This window comes from Pseudorca crassidens, chromosome 6 (assembly GCF_039906515.1).
Source record: "Pseudorca crassidens isolate mPseCra1 chromosome 6, mPseCra1.hap1, whole genome shotgun sequence".
Classification (NCBI taxonomy): domain Eukaryota; kingdom Metazoa; phylum Chordata; class Mammalia; order Artiodactyla; family Delphinidae; genus Pseudorca; species Pseudorca crassidens.
This window is the reverse complement of record NC_090301.1, coordinates 71,987,464-72,006,398: the sequence shown is the minus strand read 5'-3', so window position 1 is coordinate 72,006,398 and position 18,935 is coordinate 71,987,464. Positions and strand designations below refer to the sequence as shown.

Sequence of the window (18,935 nt, the reverse complement as noted above, 5' to 3'; positions counted from 1 at the left end):
GTAACTGTGACTTACAGCCTGAAGCCTTGATACGAAGGCAGAGGTGCTTCTTGTTTAACAGGCACATCCTACAGGAAATTCCTTGGTGCTTGGAATCATGAGACATGGGAAAGGAACACTCAGGAGACATTTTCAGAAGAAAAGAATCATGAAATCTCCCAAGCCTTTATTATCTTAGTTTTAATGTCTGTAAGCTTCTGGAATTTGAAACTGTTTCTGGAGAGATTTTTACTTAAAATAGTCAAGTAATAGATAACACTCAGTTACTCAGGAGGTGGAATTAATTTCTTTTTCTCATTTTCCCTTAGAAATGGAAAGACAATTTAAAGATTAGTAAATTTGATTTTAAAGTAAAAATGTTCAAACTAACACATGCAGTTTAGATCAGAGGGCAGTACACTTCATCTGGAAAGAGCCAGGTAGCAACCATGTCAGGCTTTGCTCTGCGGTCCCTGTCACAGCCCTCTAGCTTTGCTCTTGTGGCACAGACGCAGCCAAGATAACACACAGACAAATGAGCCAGGCCGTGTCCCAGTCAAACTGTGTTTGTAGAAACAGGTGTCAGGCCGGGTTTGGCCCGGAAACCGTAGTTTGCCAACCCTGAGTTTAGAGAGATGCTCAGGCCATTTCCATAGATCATTTTTCTTTCCAGGTCTGTGATTAGACAGAATTAAAAGATGATGAAAACAGAAAACTACATCATGACCATTTTAATCCTTTCTGGCATGAAGCTGCTGTACTTTCTATGTTTTAGTTTTTCCTTTTCTTTTTTAATAACAACAAATAAATAGGCATATAGCATGACCCAGCAGGGTTCCTGGCCTGGAATCAGTTTGAAATTGAGTTCAGAGTGTGTATCGTTGTGGCTTTGAAGTGGTTTTAATATGAATTTTGGTAGGCAATTATTAGCCATTTTCGACAGACTTCATACCTGCTGTGCAACAGAACCAACAGAGCAAATGGATTTCTTTAGCCTTGAAGATGACGTGCAGTGCTGTGCTAAGTTTTAAAGCCCGTGCTTTAGTTCCTCTTAAAAGAAAAATTATCATTCTACAGCAGCTCTAGGTTTATCCACAAGACTCTACTTTGCTTTAGGGATGGCGTGGTTTCTCCATTTGATTTCTGTTACACTCTGCATTAAAGTATCTTTAGATGAGAGATCATTCATGAAATGGTTGTCACAAATACGTAACAGAGAAGATAATCTGATGTTTTAACTAAGATTGACGGTTATGGGTTTGGCAATTTACAGATCCCTTCCCGTAAACCCAGCTCTGGTTGCAGACGCCTAGGCGGACGGTGAAGCTGCGTGTCCAGGCCAGTCAGTGGACTGGTTCTGGCCGTGGCCTGTCCTCATCAGGATCTTTATCCATCTTGGAGCCTCTGGAAACGATAAATTTCTCTGATTTTTGAATCCTAGAAGGGGAAGATGAAAGAGGCAGCCCAGAGGTACCAGTATGCCTTAAGGAAGTTTCCTCGAGAAGGATTCGGAGAGGACATGAGACCGTTCAATGAGCTAAGGATTTCCCTCTATCTCAATTTGTCTCGCTGCCGAAGAAAAACAAATGTAAGCCGGGCCCCTTGTTCCAGTCCTTTAGCTGTTCTCACAGTGGTGAAGGCCTGCCCTTCTACAGACCAAATCATGAGACCTCCTGTCTGGTTTGTTTGCACTTTTCTGTGAACCTGGCGCATGGGGAGCTGCTTGTCTGGGGTGACCATCTTTAGATCACAGCACCACCCACCTCCCAAGGTGTTGAGAGAGTGCACATGGACGTAGTTTCTCTGCCTCAGTGATGACGAGCACATGCAAACTGCTCCTCCACCGCTGCCCAACTGCACGCTGCCAGCACGAGTGGCTGTCCCCAGATTCAGAAGGCAAGGGCATCATTGTAAAGTTCACCACAAATGTGTTATAATCAGCTTAGTGTTATTATGTTTGCTCAGAGGGTAAGCCAGGAACTGGTCAATTTGTAATTAATTGTAGTTAACTCACAGTTAACTTGTAACTAGTAACTAGATTTGTTTCAGTACCACTTTCTTTGTTTTTCTTTTTTAAACCTCATCCCCCCTCCACCAAATCTGTGACCTGCCTGCTTCTATGCCCACGGACTCTGCCCACCTTCCTGCTGCAGGTGCTGCAGTGTCCGGGCCCCTCTGAGGCTCCCCCTCCCCCCAAGGGCGGGCTCCCATCAGCCCTCACCTCTGCTGCGCTGCTTCCACCACCATTCTCTCTCTCGAGTCACTGACTCCTGAGTCACCGACTTTTGCTTCTCTGTGGGATTCTTCTTGTAAGAACATTAATAAGCTATAACTGTCTCCTAACTTCACAACAAGAAAACCAACTTACCTTCCCCTTCATCTCGCTCCAAATGTGTCCCACTTCTCTACTAACCTCTAGAGCAAAACTCTTATTAAAAGGTTGCCTGTAATCATGTTTCAGTGCTGCTTCTGACTTGTGTATTTAAATATTGATACCAGGACTTCGGCATGGCAGAAGAATTTGCTTCCAAGGCTCTCGAGTTGAAACCAAAGTCCTATGAAGCCTTTTATGCCAGAGCGAGAGCAAAGAGGAGCAGCAGGTACCATCTGGGGTTAGATATGTGACTGTGACTAGAGAAGCCTGCTTATCTTTCTCTGACATCAAAGCTGCTGCTTTGATTTTGGGGGCTTCTGATGCACCAGCATCACTCAGTGCCTCTCCTCCCTTGTAATACTGAACAGCTAGCTTCCAGAAGGCGCAGCAGTGGCTGTCATTAGCAATGGCTAAACTTTTCATTTTCTCCAGACATCTCAGTAACTCTCTCCACAGTTGACATCTGCAACGTAAAGTTCCTAGCTTAGTCCATGTTACCAGTGAGACCGCCAACTAGAGACGCCGGGAGGCGGCGGCGGGGAGGCTGGGTGGAGTCCATAGGTCTTGAGTTGCAGGTGGACGTGGTGAGAGGGATGGGGAAGGTGACGTTAAGAGGATTCTGACCCCCACTGCTTTCTGCCTGCGCTCACCCCAGCCCAGTGGTCTTTATAGAGACAGCAGGGCCCCGGAGCCGCTCAGGTCTGGGTTAGAGTTCAGCGTTGCCACTTAGCCGAGGAACTCTAAGCTAGTTCCGTGGGGTCCCTCCACACCATGACTGTGCAGCACTCACTCAGCTACCTTCTCTTTTCTTTTAGCAGAGCTGCTTTATGAACAGTTAACGTTCAGAGCTTGTTCTTACGTGGCCTGTAATTATATCGTCTCTTTTAATATAAAGGCAGTTCACGGCCGCTCTGGCTGACTTGCGGGAAGCCGTGAAGCTCTGTCCCACCAACCAGGAGATCAGGAGGCTCCTGGCGCGCGTAGAAGAGGAATGCAGGCAGCTCCAGAGGAGCCAGCAGCAGAAGCAGCAGTGCCCGCCGCCAGCGCCCCCCGCCGACTCGGACCACGAGGAGGACGCCCCGACCCCCGGCCTGAACGACGGCTTTCACCTCGAGGTGGCTGAAGAGGAGGAGACTTCTCCACAGGAAGAATCCGTTCCCCTCGCTCCCAGGCCCCAGCCGCCCTCCTCTGCCCCCTCCCCATACATCCGAAACCTTCAAGAAGGGCTCCAGTCCAAAATGAGGCCGCTATCGCCACAGAATCGGCTGGGGGTGAGCAAGCCCCCGAGGGAGCCGGTCGCTCAGCCGGGGCTGAGGGTGCAGCCCACCAAGCAGGCGCAGATCGTGAAAACCAGCCAGCACCTGGGTTCTGGGCAAGCTGGCCTGAGAAATGCTAGCTCGAAAACGCAGGTCTCTTCGCAGAATCCTCCCCCGAGTCCCATGCCTGGAAGACTCTCTGCCACCCCCGCCGCCGGAAGCAGAAACCAGCATCTGGAGGGAACAGGCACCTTCCCTGCGGGAGCAGCTTCTAGCCACTCGGGAGATCGGCTGGGGCCCAGCCCCAGCGTCCAGCTGCAGCCCAGTGAGGGTGACGCTGCGTATCCTCTACCGAGTAAGATAAAAACTGCAGAGAGGCTTCTGTCTCGTGCCACCGTGGCTGTGGACGTAGCCCCTCTAAACCCAGGCGGGCCAGTGAGCTGCAGCGACGTGCGACACCCGGCTTCCCTCACCAGCTCAGGCTCTTCCGGTTCTCCGTCAAGCAGCATCAAGATGTCAAGTTCAACCAGTAGTTTGGCTTCAAGCAGCAGTTTTTCAGAGGGCTTCAAGGTCCAAGGACCAGATGCTCGAATGAAAGACAGGGTTGGTAGCCAGGCTCCGAGTGGCCCAGCTGAGCACAGGCCGCGCAGTACTCCGTTCATGGGCATCATGGACAAGACAGCGAGGTTCCAGCAGCAGAGCCATCCTCCCAGCTGCGCCTGGCACTGCACGGTGCCAGAGGGGCTGCCGACGAACATGCCTTCCGCGGCTGGCCTGCAGGCCGCAAGCTCTGAGAAGCCCTCTCTCAAGCAAGCAGGAGGATACAGTAGCCAAGCCAAAACCCGTTCTGTGTCTACTCTGGGTGGAGGGGTCCACAACGGGGCCCAGGGGAAGGAGCTAGAAGAAAAGAAGTGCCAAATTCCAGTCCACTGCCAAGACAGCCGGGTAACTAAGACGGTTTCTCACGCGTATCAGGAAGGTCTCTCTAAACAGCAGCCTCACATCAGCAGTGAAGCCCACAGGAGTCACCTCCCTTCAGCAAAACCAAAGCGATCATTCATAGAATCAAACGTGTGAGCCGTGAGGGAGACCCACGTGTGGTATTTGGAAAACGGTGTGCTGGCTCCTGGTAGTCATTAAATGGTGGTTTGTGAGAAAAATTACTCTTTAGTCACATATTTATTTTTCCCTTGGGGGTGGATCAGATGCCATTGATATGTTGAAAATGTGGGATTAAATTTCTTTGATAGATAGAAGTCACCAGAAATAAGAATGCTAACCAGAATTGAAAACTACAACTAGTTATGCCTGTTAAGTTAAAAATTGAAGACAGCCAAGAAGACATTAACTCATGCTTCTCTCTTTTGAAATTATTTGGTTTTTATCACTTTTCTCCTAGCCTTTGCTATGTGGTAAGATCATATTATTTCTTAGATAATGTAAATGTCTAGTGATAAGGTTAGCTCATGACATAATATCCAGGTGATATGTTCTGGAAAAGATGGAATTTTCAAGTTACAGTTCCAATGAGTCATATCTTAATTTATATGTATATGCACGTACACATAGAGTTGACTGTTGAACAACATGGGACTTAGGGGCGCCCATCCCCTGTACGGTCAAAAATGTACAGTGTAGCTTTTAGTCGGCCCTGTGGAGGGTTCCACATCCTCGTATTCAACCAGCCGTGGATCATGTAGTATGTATTGACCGGGGAAAAAAAAATCCATGTATAGGTGGACCTGCACAATTCAAACCTTTGTTGTTCAAGGGTCAGTGTGTATGTGCACGTGTATATATATATATGAAAGACCTGAGTAATTTCTAGCTGAATGTGACTATACGTGTAATATGGGTCCCTTTTTTTTTTTAAGCAAAATATAAGAACATCCAAGTATTGTTCCCTTTATAGCAGTTCCCTTAAAAAGATTAAACAGCTATTTCTGTGTTATGGTTCCTTTTTTTGGAACTATATTCCCGCTTCAAGGTGTTTTTAATATTTGGAAACAGTATAAACCATTTGGAATCATGATTGGTGGTTAAGTTGAATTTGGGCTAAAATACTAAGAATACAGCATTCTCGGTGACATGTAAATTAGCTCTCAGTTGGTCCCCAAACGGCTTTTATCAATGATAGCACTCCTGGAACAAACCTTCCAAGGTCCTCTAATGACAATATTTAATTCGGATACTTAAGGTGTGGTTGGTTATTGCTTTCGTTTTATTATAGTCATTACTTTATAGCCACATGTTGTATATATCATATAGCCAAGTTGTATTCAGACTTGTAAATATAACTATTTGAAGTAGTTAATCTTAAAGTCATACATTTGCATGTTCTTTTTAAGCTTCGTCCATGCTGGTTATTGCACTGAACGATAATATATATGGCATGTTAACAGTATACCAGTAACAGCACTTTATCTCATTTATATGAACACCTCTGAGGTGCTACTTAAGTCCAAACTGATGTATTATTCATTTGTAAAGATAAGGTACAGGAGTGAACCTTGATTTTAAAGGTATTTTTATAAGAAAATGGTGTGCTATTGGAGGATGTTAAAATACTAGTTTGAGAGAGGTGGTGGGAGTGTATTTGTTTTGTATGTTGGGATGTGAAATTTATTTTCTAGAATTGGAGAGAAGGAAGTTCTATATTTACAGAATGTTTTAAAAACCAATAGTTGTAATGAAGTCCCTGTGAGCATCATTATGGTTTTGTACGAATAGGACTCTTCTGGTGTCATTCTCCATTTGTTCCTGAGTGTGTACAGAGTACTTTGTACAGCTTTGTCAGTCTTTTTTAGAGGCGTCTCATGAGTTCTGCTATAACTACTATGGCTTATTTATTGTTTATTGTTTTCTTTAATATTTGTGGAAGTCTTACTCTTTTGTTATGTAGTTTTGTTTCTGCACAACTACTGTACTTTTCCATATGGAATAAAGACAATTAATAGAATTTGTTTTGCATTAAATGAAACAATGGCTGCGTAGAGAAGATCCTGATGTCAGCTATCTGCCTTGCTTAAATCCAGAGTGATTTTATCCTAAAGAAGTGGAAAGCCTGTTTCTCAGTAATACTACAAATACATATTTAATTTTATTTAATAATTTCAGAACAAGGGTAATGGCTTCCAGAAATCCCAAAACATTCCAGGGTCAAAATTAGTCTTTTTGCCTGAAATGAGAAGAACGCATGAAGAGCATTCTGTACTTCTCTGTTCGGAAATCCTGGAGCGTGGTTTTAGTGGCAACAGTGCATCTTCGGTATATAACTCCCACTTTGGCGATACATACACTGAACACTGTGCCAGTGTGCAAGTTTGTTCTTCATATTTCTGTTATCTTTGAGTTAAAAGTGTTTGTCTTTATAACCACATATTTCAGTTTCAAAGTAGTATGAATGAGTGTGAACATTAAACTGTTGTATTGTGATAAAATCCTGATGTGGAATCTTAAGCCTAAGCAACTTCAGGTTATTGTGTGGTTACTGCTATTACTAGCAAGGCCAAGTAAAGTATTTTCAGTCACTCTTGAAAGCTATATATTTAAACTAAAGGTAAAAAACAAAAAACTGGGTAGGAGGGGAAAACTCTATTAATAGATCATTCTTATTGGATGACTTCCTGTGATGCTGCCAGTGTGACTATTAGAATGTATTATACATTACATTACGATTTTGATAGATTCTTAGTAAAGGTATTTGGTCCAGTTACTCCAGGAAGTGCAGTCTCCTTGGGATGCTACTGGTCAGTGCTGAGGACCGGGCAGTGGGCAGGTAGGTGACGGCTGCTCCTGCCTAGTCCTGCACGGATGGTGATCCCCAAGAGTGCAGAGGGGCCGTGTGGTGTCCTTTCCTCTGGGTGAGTTTGGGTTTGGTTTATTTAGTTTGTTTGCTTGTGTTTGTGGGAAGGAGTAGCAGCTCCGCTTCGGTTTGTTTGTATATAAAAACAGATGCACTTCACTTTTGTAAATTGGCATCTTAGTTTTCGGCCATTTAACAAGAAACTATCCTAGTGAAACGTAAAAAAGAAAATCACCTTCTTTAACACATTTAGCAAATAACCAACATTTACTGTTTTCTCTCAGTGACTTCAGTGATTTTCAGTAATTTTTATGTGAAAACCAGCCAGCCTTCTTTGGAAAATAAGTCTGTTTTATCAAAACAAAAGATATCTGGTCCAATGGTGGGCTCTATCAATTTTACCCAGTCTTTTGTTAGAATTATGTTAGCATACTTCCTCTACAGAATACAATAGAAAAACCCCTTCTAGAACATGTTCCCATCTTTTGGTCCTCATGAATAAGAATGTGAGCAGCATGTGTAGTATGAAAAAAAAAAAACTCTTCTAGAATCACGTATTGTGAATCCCAGCTGTGACACAAAGGAAATAAAATTCAGTAATACATTAGGATGACAGAAATTTTACAAAGCAGCAATTACAAAGAACAGGTTTTTGGAGATTTCTGTGGTAGCTTTCCACCCTTCTGTGAACATACAGCATATTAGCTATAAGTTTATAAAACACTAGAAAAGGCTGACGGAATAAATACTTACACTGATTTTTCCCTTTTATTTCTGTGTTTTCAAATTTCAGAACGACGACAGTGAGGATTTCGGGGGTAAGCACGAGTCTTGGTCCCTGCCTGCCCTTAGAGTTTAGTTCTAACAAGCTTTCCCACTAATGGCTTCCATTCTGGTAAACAACTTGTGAGACAAATGGAGAGTCCACACAACCTCAGCTTTCCAAACTTGATGTTTTCTTCTGAATGTTTATCAGGGTGTTGTATTAGCTATCAGTCTGTTGTGTAAAAATGTATAGTCACCTTAGCTTAAACTATTATGTGAGAACTTTTAAGAATTCTAAATTGTAAAGGGAGGCTAGTTTGCCACTTTATATGTTTCAGCAAAGTCAACTTGATGTATCTGTGATAATTTATTCCATCTAACTTGTACCTAGGTTTGGACAATGGGGGAAAATCATTACTACCTTGCAAACTTAGAATCTAACAAAATTGCTCATTAAACGTCAAAGTGATTTTCTCAATTTAGTCATAAACAAATCTACAATTGTTTTGCTAAAAATTCTCTTTAGAAGGATTCCAAAGAGTTATCAAATGAACAGTTATTAACTAGGATTTATCTGTTACATTCTAGATTATTCCAATCTCTGGTTATAATGGAATATGATCTATAACAAGAATAAATTTGAGCATGGCAAATTTAAAGTTGTAAAACTTTACTTCTTTACAGGTTAAGCTTTTTTTTCACTAGTATAAAAAGGCTTTTATAGTAAAAATAGAAAAGATGTTATATGTGTTACTTAGTTCCTATGTTTTAAAGAATGAAAATAGCCAGTAAATAGTTTTTATAGGTAACTAAGTTTAAGAAGTTTACCTTTCTCCTTCTGTTTTGCTTTTAATAATGTCTGATTAGTATCTACCTTTAAATCATTCAAATGAAATCACAGAAAATATAAATAATGCAATATAAAATGAACACTTTTATTTTTTATGTGTCTCCAGCCATCGATCAATGGCCATTTTCAGAGTCCTATTTGGTATAAGTACCACTGAAGGAAGAACAAGATTTGTCATGGGACTTGTACGTTTCTTTTTGCTGATCCAATTTTCTATTGCTTCCTTTTCGTATGAATAGCCATCTAAAAACAAAACAAAACCACATACACAAATTATTTGCAATGTAGGAAAGGGAAGTTAGGATTACTAAAATGGGTACAAAAACTCCATTGCCAAGGCCTTTACTGTAATTTAAGTGGTAGTCTTGTCTAGCACCACTGCTCCCCAAATATTTCTGCAACAACATCCTAAATTCTACCATTTAAGATGCATTAAGATTGCACAAATTACCTCAAACAGTGTCAAAAAACTGAAAAAAGGACTGTCAAAAATTCAGATGTAGCACAAAGGAAGAAAGGAAACGAGCCAGGTAGAGGAAAGTGGTAGTGAAGCTACAGTGCCCTGCTAGTGCTGTCAGCTATGTGTCAGTTAATGTGGCTAAAGATGGGAGCAAAAAGCTCTGGGGATGACAAGGCAAAACTTTCTGACATGTTGAAAAGTCAGGGAAACAGATACCAAGAGATTATAGAGCTCACCCCACTAAGGACTTGACAGTAAAGGGATTTACTATGCAAAAAAAAAAAAAAATTCATTGGCTAAGGTTTTTCATACCATGTTCTTACAAACTTTTTTGCATGTGTTAAGGTTGGAGGTTTTGCTTCACTACTTTTTTTATACTTGTAGCTCTTTCTCTTAAACTTAAAATCTTAGTTCCTAATTACATTTACACATTAACCTATTTCTTTTAATCTGCAATGCATACAACTGTTTCAAACTAACAATGCCAATATATTACTAATGTAAGACTGTGAAAGATTTTTTTCTGGCTTCTTCTGTCACCAAGATAGATCCACTAGGGTTGTCTAATTGAAATCCTGTGTTTGACAATCACTTGAAAAAAAAATTTCTGATTATGTTACTGGACATATAATGTGGTCCATTTGCTTCCCTTTTTATCCTCCCAATTTTTAGAGACTGGTTTGTTTTTCATGATGTATTTTAACATTTAAATGGTTTCAAAGTAAAAACTATAAAAAGTCACATTAAGAGTTTCTCTGTCCAACCCACGTTCTCTCCCTTCCCATATAGGTAACCATGTATGTTAGTTTGTTTACCCTTTCCTTTTGAAAATATAAGCAAATGTATGTGTACAGACACAGTGCACATACATTCTTACATAAAAGTTAGCATGCTCCACACTATTCTGTACCTGGTTGGTTGGTTTTTTACTTAACTATACATTGCTTTTTTATTCCCCCACAGTACTCCCCTGTATGGATGTATTGATGGACATCTGGGTTATTTCCAATACCTTTTTACAAATAGTGCTGCAGTGAACAGTGAGTGCTATCATTTGGGGGGAGATTCTAGCAGTAGGACTGCTGCATCAGAGAAAATGTATACAATTTTGTTAGAAATGCTAGTACTTCCATAGGAATTCTACCATCTTTTTTCCCCACTAGCAATGGCATTTAGAGTGCCTGAATCTTCCCCAGAGCCCAACCAAGAGAATATGCTGTCAAACTGAGTTTTTACCAGTCTCTCATGAGCAATGGTATAGTGTATCAAGTAGTTTTATTTTATTATGAGGGAGCTAGAACATTTCTTTGTATGTTTGAGCCATTTGCTTTTCATTTTCCTGTAAACTGACCATATTTTTGGCTCACTTTTCTATTAGATTGTTCTTTATTTCAGAAGATTTATTTTTGAGATGTAACTGACAAAAGTTTCAGGTGTGCAACATGATTTTTGCTTTTCTTTCTCCAGATTGCTTTGGTTAGTTGGAATCTTCTGTGGTTTCATACAAATCTTAGGATTGTTATTTTCTGTGAAAAATGCCATTGCGATTTCGATAGAGATTGCATTAAATCTGTAGATTGCTTGGGTAGTGTGGACATTTTAACAATATTATCAATGAGCACAGAATATCTTTCCATTTATTTGTGTCTTCTTCAATTACCTTAATGTCTTGTAGTTTTCAGTGTACCGATCTCTTACTTCCTGAGTTAAATTCCTAGGTATTTTATTCTTCTTGATGCAATTGCAAATGGGATTGTTTTCTTAATTTCTCTTTCTACTAGCTTGTTACTAGTATACAGAAACACAAGTGATATTTATATATCAATTTTTGTTAACCTGCAACTTTATCGAATTGTTTGATTAGTTATAATAGTTCTTTGGTGGGCTTTATAGGGTTTTCTATATATATTACATCATATGCAATAGAGACAAGTTTTACTTCTTTTCCAATTTGGATGCCTTTTCTTTTTCTTGCCCAAATGCTCTGGCTAGGACTTCCAATGCTATGTTGAATGAAAGTGGTGAGAGTCTGCATCCTTGTCTTGTTCCAGATCTTTGGAGGGAGAGATTTCAGCTTTGCACCATCGAGTATGATATGAGCTGTGGGCCTGTCATATATGGCCTTTATGATGTTGAGGTAATGCTCTCTATGCCTGCTTTATTTACAGTTCTTTTTATCATCCATGGATATTAAATTTTGGCAAATGCTCTTCTGCATCTATTGAGATGGTCATATGATTTTTAATCCTTCATTTTGTCAATGTGATATATCACACTGATTGATTTACAGATGCTGAATAATCCTTGCATCCATGGAATAAACCCCACCTGACCATGGTGTATGATCCTTTTAATGTGTTGTTGAATTTGGTTTGCTGATATTTTGTTGAGGATTTTTGCATCTATGGTTATCAATGATATTGGCCTGTAATTTTCTTTCCTTGTGGTGTCCTCGTCTGGTTTTCTTAAGAGTAATACTGGCTTGTAAAATGAGTTTGTAAGTGTTCCTTCCTCTTCTGTTGTTTGGAAGAGTTTAAGAAGGATTGATATTAATTTTTTTAATGTTTATTTCATCCATGGAATATGAACATTTTTCAATTTTTATACTTATTTCTTTTGGATTTTGAGTCCAGGTTAGGAAGTATCCCTATTTCCAGGTTATCAAGGAGTTTAGCTACATTTTCTTCTGGGACTTGTAAAGGTTTCATTTTTTATATGTCTAATTCATTTGGAATTAATTTAGATGTGTAGTATGACAGAAGCCAGTTTTATCCTTTTCCATATGACTACTTAGTTGTCAGAATACCCCTTTTTTAAATTCCTTATTTTTCCCACTGATTTAAAATTTCATGTTTATCATTCACTAAATTTCCAAATGTACTTGGATCAATTTCTGGATTTTTAAGAATTATTTTCCATTAGTCTGTCTATTCATGTGCCAATCTCACACTGTATACTTTATAGACACTTTATAACATGTTCTAATATCTGGTAGGGCTCTTTGTTTTTTATAATCTAGGTTATTTGTTGTGTGTTCTTTGCAATGGAACCTAATAATCACCTTCTGTATTTCTAGGAAAAAGCCTAATAGTGACATCTTGCTCGCGATGAGTCTTCCTATCTATCAGTGTGCTATGCTTTCCATTTTTTTTCCAAGTAGACTTTACAGGGATGTTTTATAGTGTTTTGTTTTTGTTCTTGTAAATTGTCTTCCATCATACCTTTTAACTGCTTTTTGTTTACACACACACACACACACACACACACACGAAGGCTATTGATTCCACATTGATGTAACTTGCTAAATGCTGATTAGCCCTATTAACCTATGGTGCCTCAGCTCCAAATCCATATGTAATGCTGAGGACTCAGCATGCTGGGAGCCAGGATACTGTAAACCACATTTCTGCTTTGCCAGCTGGCTTCTTGTTATGTCCTGCAATAGGATTTCTCTAGAAGGAGACAAAAACAAGGTGAAGGCTCCTATCAGTGTTGTGCCTGGTCATGGCCCTTTATCTGGCAGGGGTAACTGGTTATACTCTCCAAATTTTTTTATATTTGCTTCATTGTAGGTACTGCCCAAAGCTCTTACCCTTCCCCCTTTAGAGAAAGAAGCACCAGCTGGGTAGCTCCCCCTTCTTAGAAGCCTGAGTTCTGGTTCTGAGAGACCCACGTGAGGTTCTAATAACCTCAACTCATTCTCTTTGTTCCCTGCGTCCTAGCGAACATAGATGCTTTCTGCAGATACTGTACCACCTTTTGTTTTTGAGATATAAGTCACATACCATAAAAGCCACCCTTTAAAATATATAATTCAGTGGTTCTTAGTATAATTTACAGAGTTGTGCAACCATCGCCACTATCTAATTTCAGAACATTTTCATCATTTCATAAAGAAACTCTGAACCTATTAGCAGTCATTCCTCTCCTCCAGTGACCACTAATCTACTTTGTCTCTACGGATTTGCCTATTCTGGACATTTCCTATAAACAGACCCATACAACATGTGGCCTTTGTTGTCTGGCTTCTTTCACTTAGCATAATGTTTCCAAGGTTCATCTATGTAGCATGTATAGTATCTGTTCCCTTTTATATCTGATTAATATTCCATTGTGTAGATATACCAGATTTTTAAATTTGTCCATCCAGTGATGGGACATTTGAGTTATTACCACTTTTTGGCTATTATCAATAAGACTGCTATGAACATTCAAGTACAACTTTTTGTATGAACATATTTTCAGTTCTCTAGGATAAATATCTAGAAGTACAATTGTGTGGTCACATGGAACTTTCTGAGGAATTGCCAAACTGTTTTCAACAGCAGCTGCACCATTTTCCACTCCCACTAGCAATATTTCTGCATCTCCTTGCCATCTTCCATCCTTTTGATTCTAGTCATCCTAGTGGGTGTGAAGGTGGTATCTCTCTGTGGTTTTGATTGTCACTTCCCTAATGATGTTGAGCACCTTTTCCAGTGTTTATTGGCCATTTGTATATCGTCTGTGGAGAAAGGTCTATTCAAATCCTTTACCTGTTTTTTCAGTTGGGTTATTTGTCTTACTATTGAGTTGTAAGAATAGTTTCTGTAGGAAAATATACTCAATTTTTATTTATGCAAAGCTGATATATAATGAACCGCAATCTTACATATCACACTGGCCTCTGAAAAATGGTGGGCGTGTGAAATATTGTGAGTTCAGTGACAGCTAATTCATTTGCCACCAAGCTGGATACATATGATAACAGCATGTTTTTAACCCTCCAGGTGAAAGGGGCCCACTTTTGTTATTAATTTCTTAGTTACATTCCACTGTGGTGACCCAATGGTGTTTTTGTTATTTCTGGCGATCTATTCAAAAAGAAGGTGTACTTCCTATTTTGGACTGACAGGTATGATCAAGCCTATTACTGTGCTGTATTTCTCCTTCCATTGCCTTACACTGTCTGTAGCTTCTGCTCTGTGAAAGTCTTTGCTGTGTTTGGGACTGCATAGCTAGTAATGGTTTGTCCTCACTGAGAATCGTGGTCTTCAGTATTATATAGTATCCTGTGTCATTTTAACTTTTTTTTGGTCTGAATTCTCTTGCAGGCAAGTATGTAATTCCTTTATTTTTAGTTGCAACTGTCTCATTTTTGTCTATCCTTTTATTTCTAACCTTTCTGAATCTTTAAGTTAGATTGTGCTTTGTCAACTAACCTCAAATCTTTCATCTCTTTAGGGATGAGTTAAGCCAAATTGTTTATTATCAGTACGTTTGGTAATACAGTTCTGTCATTCTTTTTATATCTTTATAGATTACTTACATAAATTCTTTCACTGTAGAGCTGGTTTCTTCCATTTTGATACTTAGGGAAGTTTGTATTTTTGATCTACTGGTTTACCTTTACACTAATACCTTTAAAAAAGATGAGACCAATAGTATTAGTGTCTATTGGTTCCTTACTATATAAGTAATATTCAAACTAGCTAGTAGTCTTTTTCTGTCCCTCACTGTCTAAACTTCAAATAGGCTTTTTACTCAGTTAATAATCAGTGAGCTTATTCAACTTTTCATACTCTCTACTCTCCATGTTTAATAGTTCTATGATATCTACATTGTTAGAGCCTATTATCATCTTACAGTATTTTATCACCTTTAATTGAATTCCCTTAAATGAATAATTTTTCCTTCCCTGCCTGTGGGTTGTCAGTTTCTTGAGTGGTAGCAGTGAATAAAATATCAACCCATTCACTCTATGGAGGTACAAGCTTCCTGCTATAAGAAAGTCAGTTACACTGGTCACAGTTTATCCTAAAGTTTAATATAAGCTTTCTATGATATTATAAAGTAGTGATTCTTTGGAATAATCAACAGTTTTCTACTGGGGTCAAATACATTCCCTGAAACATTTGTTTAACAGAGAAAGTAGGAATTCTGAGTGCATTGCTGTTTATATGTCAGCTTTCAAACTGTTCTACCAAAGTTCATCCCAAAGCACTAAAAGGTATTATCAGAGCTACAGTACAAAGCAAGGACTGCTTCCCCACCCACAGACAGTGTGTCTGTCATGTATAATTAAAAAAGCAATGAAACACTGTAACTAGAAATAACTGCATCTGAAAATTTGGATTTCTTTTAGAAATTCATGCCTGAAGTTTACTATAACTAGAGTTAGCTTATTTGAAATCAAACATGTATCACTAGGGGAAAAAACTGACAGTTTTTAAAAGAAAATATATAGTGCACATACATTCAGTATTAACTAAGTTTGCTTGTTTTCATATTTTTTAAATTGACCTAAGGATTTTAAAGCTTTCAATAATTTTTAAAATTATTTTTGCCCAGACAGTACCATCTGACTCTTGCTATAAACCAAGATACTGAGTTGACAAATCAAGAGCTATACCAGAAAGAAAAAAAAAGAGCTATACCAGATAGTTCTAGGAAATAAACAATATTTAATAAGCTCTATTCACAGAATTTTACTTCATAATTATTATTATTATTTTTTGCAGTACGCGGGCCTCTCACTGTTGTGGCCTCTCCCGTTGCAGAGCACAGGCTCCGGACGCACAGGCTCAGCGGCCATGGCTCATGGGCCCAGCCGCTCCGCAGCATGTGGGATCTTCCCGGACCGGGGCACGAACCCGTGTCCCCTGCATTGGCAGGCAGACTCTCAACCACTGCACCACCAGGGAAGCCCTACTTCATAATTATTGAATATACTCACATAATTAAGTTGTGATAAGATACCAAAGTAATGACACTTACTTTATTCATTCCATACACTGCTATTTCTAGTAATAAAGATTAAGTAAACCCCCAAATTTCTTACTAGATTATACTTAAAAGGTGCTTCTTTTAGTCACCATTTCTAACATGGATAGCTGACTTACAGGTTCAAATGGCTTTGCTCTAGTGAAAAAAGTTCAAGTGAAAAATATTATTAGCTCACAGGCCTGGGCTCTGAATTTTTAATACATCTGTTGTCCAAGTTCTTAGCCCACCGCTGCCCACCTGTTGTCCTGAGAAACAGACAAAGCAAGCCCAACACTCCTTTGGAGCTATATGCCCTCTTCCTGTACTCAACTTCCACAGGTAACACTTGACTGAAGACAAGCATGCAGAAACAAAGAGAAGGATTAGATCACACAAACCTCAGAAACTGATACTAGAAACAACCAGTGAGTATTCCTAAAATGGGAATGAATCTAAAACAATGTACTATGAAAAAGAAATATTTAATACTTATACAGCTAATTGTGTATCATTAGGCTGTTCCAGGGCACTGTTACCTGTATTATTTAATCTGTACAACTTTATGAAGAAATTCATGCATGGCCTGAATAACTTTCCAAGATCATACAAGTATGGAAAGACACAGCTGGGATTTCAACCCAAGCAGTCTATGCGCCTTAATCTACATGCTAAATCAGATTTCCAGAAATGACAAATACTGAAATGTTGAAAGACAATCTCAACGGTATAGCATTAACACAATGCAGAAGAGATGACTGGTAGGCAAGCTGGAGAAGGTGTACAGAATGAGAATAGCAAAGTTTTCCAGAACTGATAAAAGGCACAGAATTCATTCAAGAAGCAGTGTACCCTGAACAAGAGAAATAAAAATACATATCAAACTGAAACAAAAAATCAGAAACTGACATTATACTTGCACTGAAACAACAGATGCTAAAGAATGTATTCTCTATAAATAATTGAGATAAATCACCGTTGAAACGGAGCAGGACCCTATGGTCCTTGCCCCCCGCCCCCAACCATGTACTCAGCCTGCCTTTTGTCTGTGGAAAAACTTTAGCCAAAGAATAAGTTTAATCGGAGTGCAGAAACAAAGGAAAACAGTCAAAGGAGATCAAATAATAATAGTTTAGTCATTAAGCATAGTCAAGGACCTTTAGTTCCTCCTTAAGGGCTACAGATAATATTCTGAGCCATATCCTGTGAGCTGTCTTATAAATACTGAAACCTCCACCAGGTGGAAGAAGTTATCTACATGATGACCAGGCTCTAGTCATGACATAAGCTGCCACAAGAACTGGCCTCAAAGAAATGGAAACTGAACTTGGAACTGAAGATTAACTGTACCTAAAACGATCAAGATGACGCTGGTAAGGCCACCGATGACCAATTTCAAGATGACTGTCAGAGCTGACTGTATTGTTTCTGCATGTAGCCCCCTCCCTCTGTCTATATACACTCTTGCCCCCTAATTGTCGGCAGGGGGAGTCAGGCTTTGGACTGGCATCTGCCCTCCCCGCCAGTTGCCAGCCTCCAAAATAAAGCAACCTTTCCTTTCCTACCAACACTTGTCTCTCGAGAATTGGCTTTCAAGCAGCAAGCAGCCAGACCTGGGTTTGGTAACACTGTGAAGGCTTTAGAGAAAAATCAGCGTGCTCAGATAAGGTTTATTAGGTTTATACAATTTAGAATGATGAGTTATAAATGTGAACACTTATTTTTCTAAAAATTAACATATTTAAATATTCAGAAGAGATGGAAAGCTTGACTAGTGAAAGTTGTCATTCCTACTCGCTCCACCCCAAAATTAACATTTCGTTTTTAGATTTTTCTGTCATTCTAATCAAAACGTCAATGAGATTTTCTTTTGTAGCATAAAATGATTCTAAAATTTATCTGGAGGTCAAAATGGACAAAAATTGCACATGCTAATATTTAAAAATAAAGCTGAGCATAATTAAAACAAAAAAATTAAATATGGCAGTGCCTATCAGTATTGAGAATTTATCCAACAGAAATAGTTCAACAAGTATACCTGTATATACTATATGACTGGATTTTTTTCTGCAGAATTACTTGGCAAAATGTCTTAACAGAGTAAGAGTTAATATATGGAACATCCATACCATAAAATACTGTCCTACAGTTGAGAATGAAGTAGTTCTGAATATACTAACAAGGGAATACTATCTGATATATATTAAATAAAAAATTTTTAATGTATCATCTTATTCGTTATAGAACAAAATTATAAGTGGCTAGAAAAATACCTGGAAGGATATACCAGAGTATGGAAGAGTCTCCACATTTTCAAAATATTTATTTCTGTGTTGCTGAAGTGTTTTTCACCAAGCACATGCTGCAGTCATAATTTAAAAGGATAGATAAAAAAATACTGTGTAAGAATGCTGAAATATAGGCAGAAACAAGTCTCAGAAATTTTTTTCTGAGACAGTTAATTCAACAGATTTAAGATATAAGGCTTCCAAAACACCATGGGGAAGAAAAAAGCCAAAAAGGACATGTGATCAATTCAGGAAAGAAGGGGGAAAAGGGAAGTAGAAGAAAGCAAAAGAAACTGGTTCTGTTCTATTAAAGATAAGACTGAATTTTTAAAATTTAATTCAACTGTATGTTTTCCACAGGGAACACTTCTAAAACAAACACAGGAAGGCTAAAAATAAATGGATGGTGACTAGCTG

The 18,935-nt window shown here is 39.2% G+C and overlaps 2 protein-coding genes across 18 annotated transcripts in view; one reads left to right on the top strand and one right to left on the bottom strand.

Annotated features, from left to right (window-relative positions):
- TANC1 (tetratricopeptide repeat, ankyrin repeat and coiled-coil containing 1) overlaps positions 1-6,568 on the top strand; it is a 233,235-nt gene extending 226,667 nt beyond the window's left edge. For all 8 annotated transcript variants that reach the window (XM_067741822.1, XM_067741816.1, XM_067741817.1 and 5 more), the window contains 3 exons: positions 1,421-1,567; positions 2,479-2,579; positions 3,249-6,568. In XM_067741822.1, coding sequence (XP_067597923.1) covers positions 1,421-1,567; positions 2,479-2,579; positions 3,249-4,686 — 1,686 coding nt within the window. In that variant the 3' untranslated portion in view covers positions 4,687-6,568. The remainder of the gene's footprint in view (positions 1-1,420; positions 1,568-2,478; positions 2,580-3,248) is intronic.
- Positions 6,569-9,093: 2,525 nt separating this feature from the next.
- WDSUB1 (WD repeat, sterile alpha motif and U-box domain containing 1) overlaps positions 9,094-18,935 on the bottom strand; it is a 76,282-nt gene continuing 66,440 nt past the window's right edge. For 9 of the 10 annotated variants that reach the window (XM_067741830.1, XM_067741824.1, XM_067741829.1 and 6 more), the window contains one exon: positions 9,094-9,272. In XM_067741830.1, the coding sequence (XP_067597931.1) occupies positions 9,115-9,272 (158 nt within the window). In that variant the 3' untranslated portion in view covers positions 9,094-9,114. Of the gene's footprint in view, positions 9,273-14,797; positions 14,890-18,935 lie in introns of all 10 variants that reach the window. The other variant, XR_010944433.1, reaches the window with a different exon arrangement.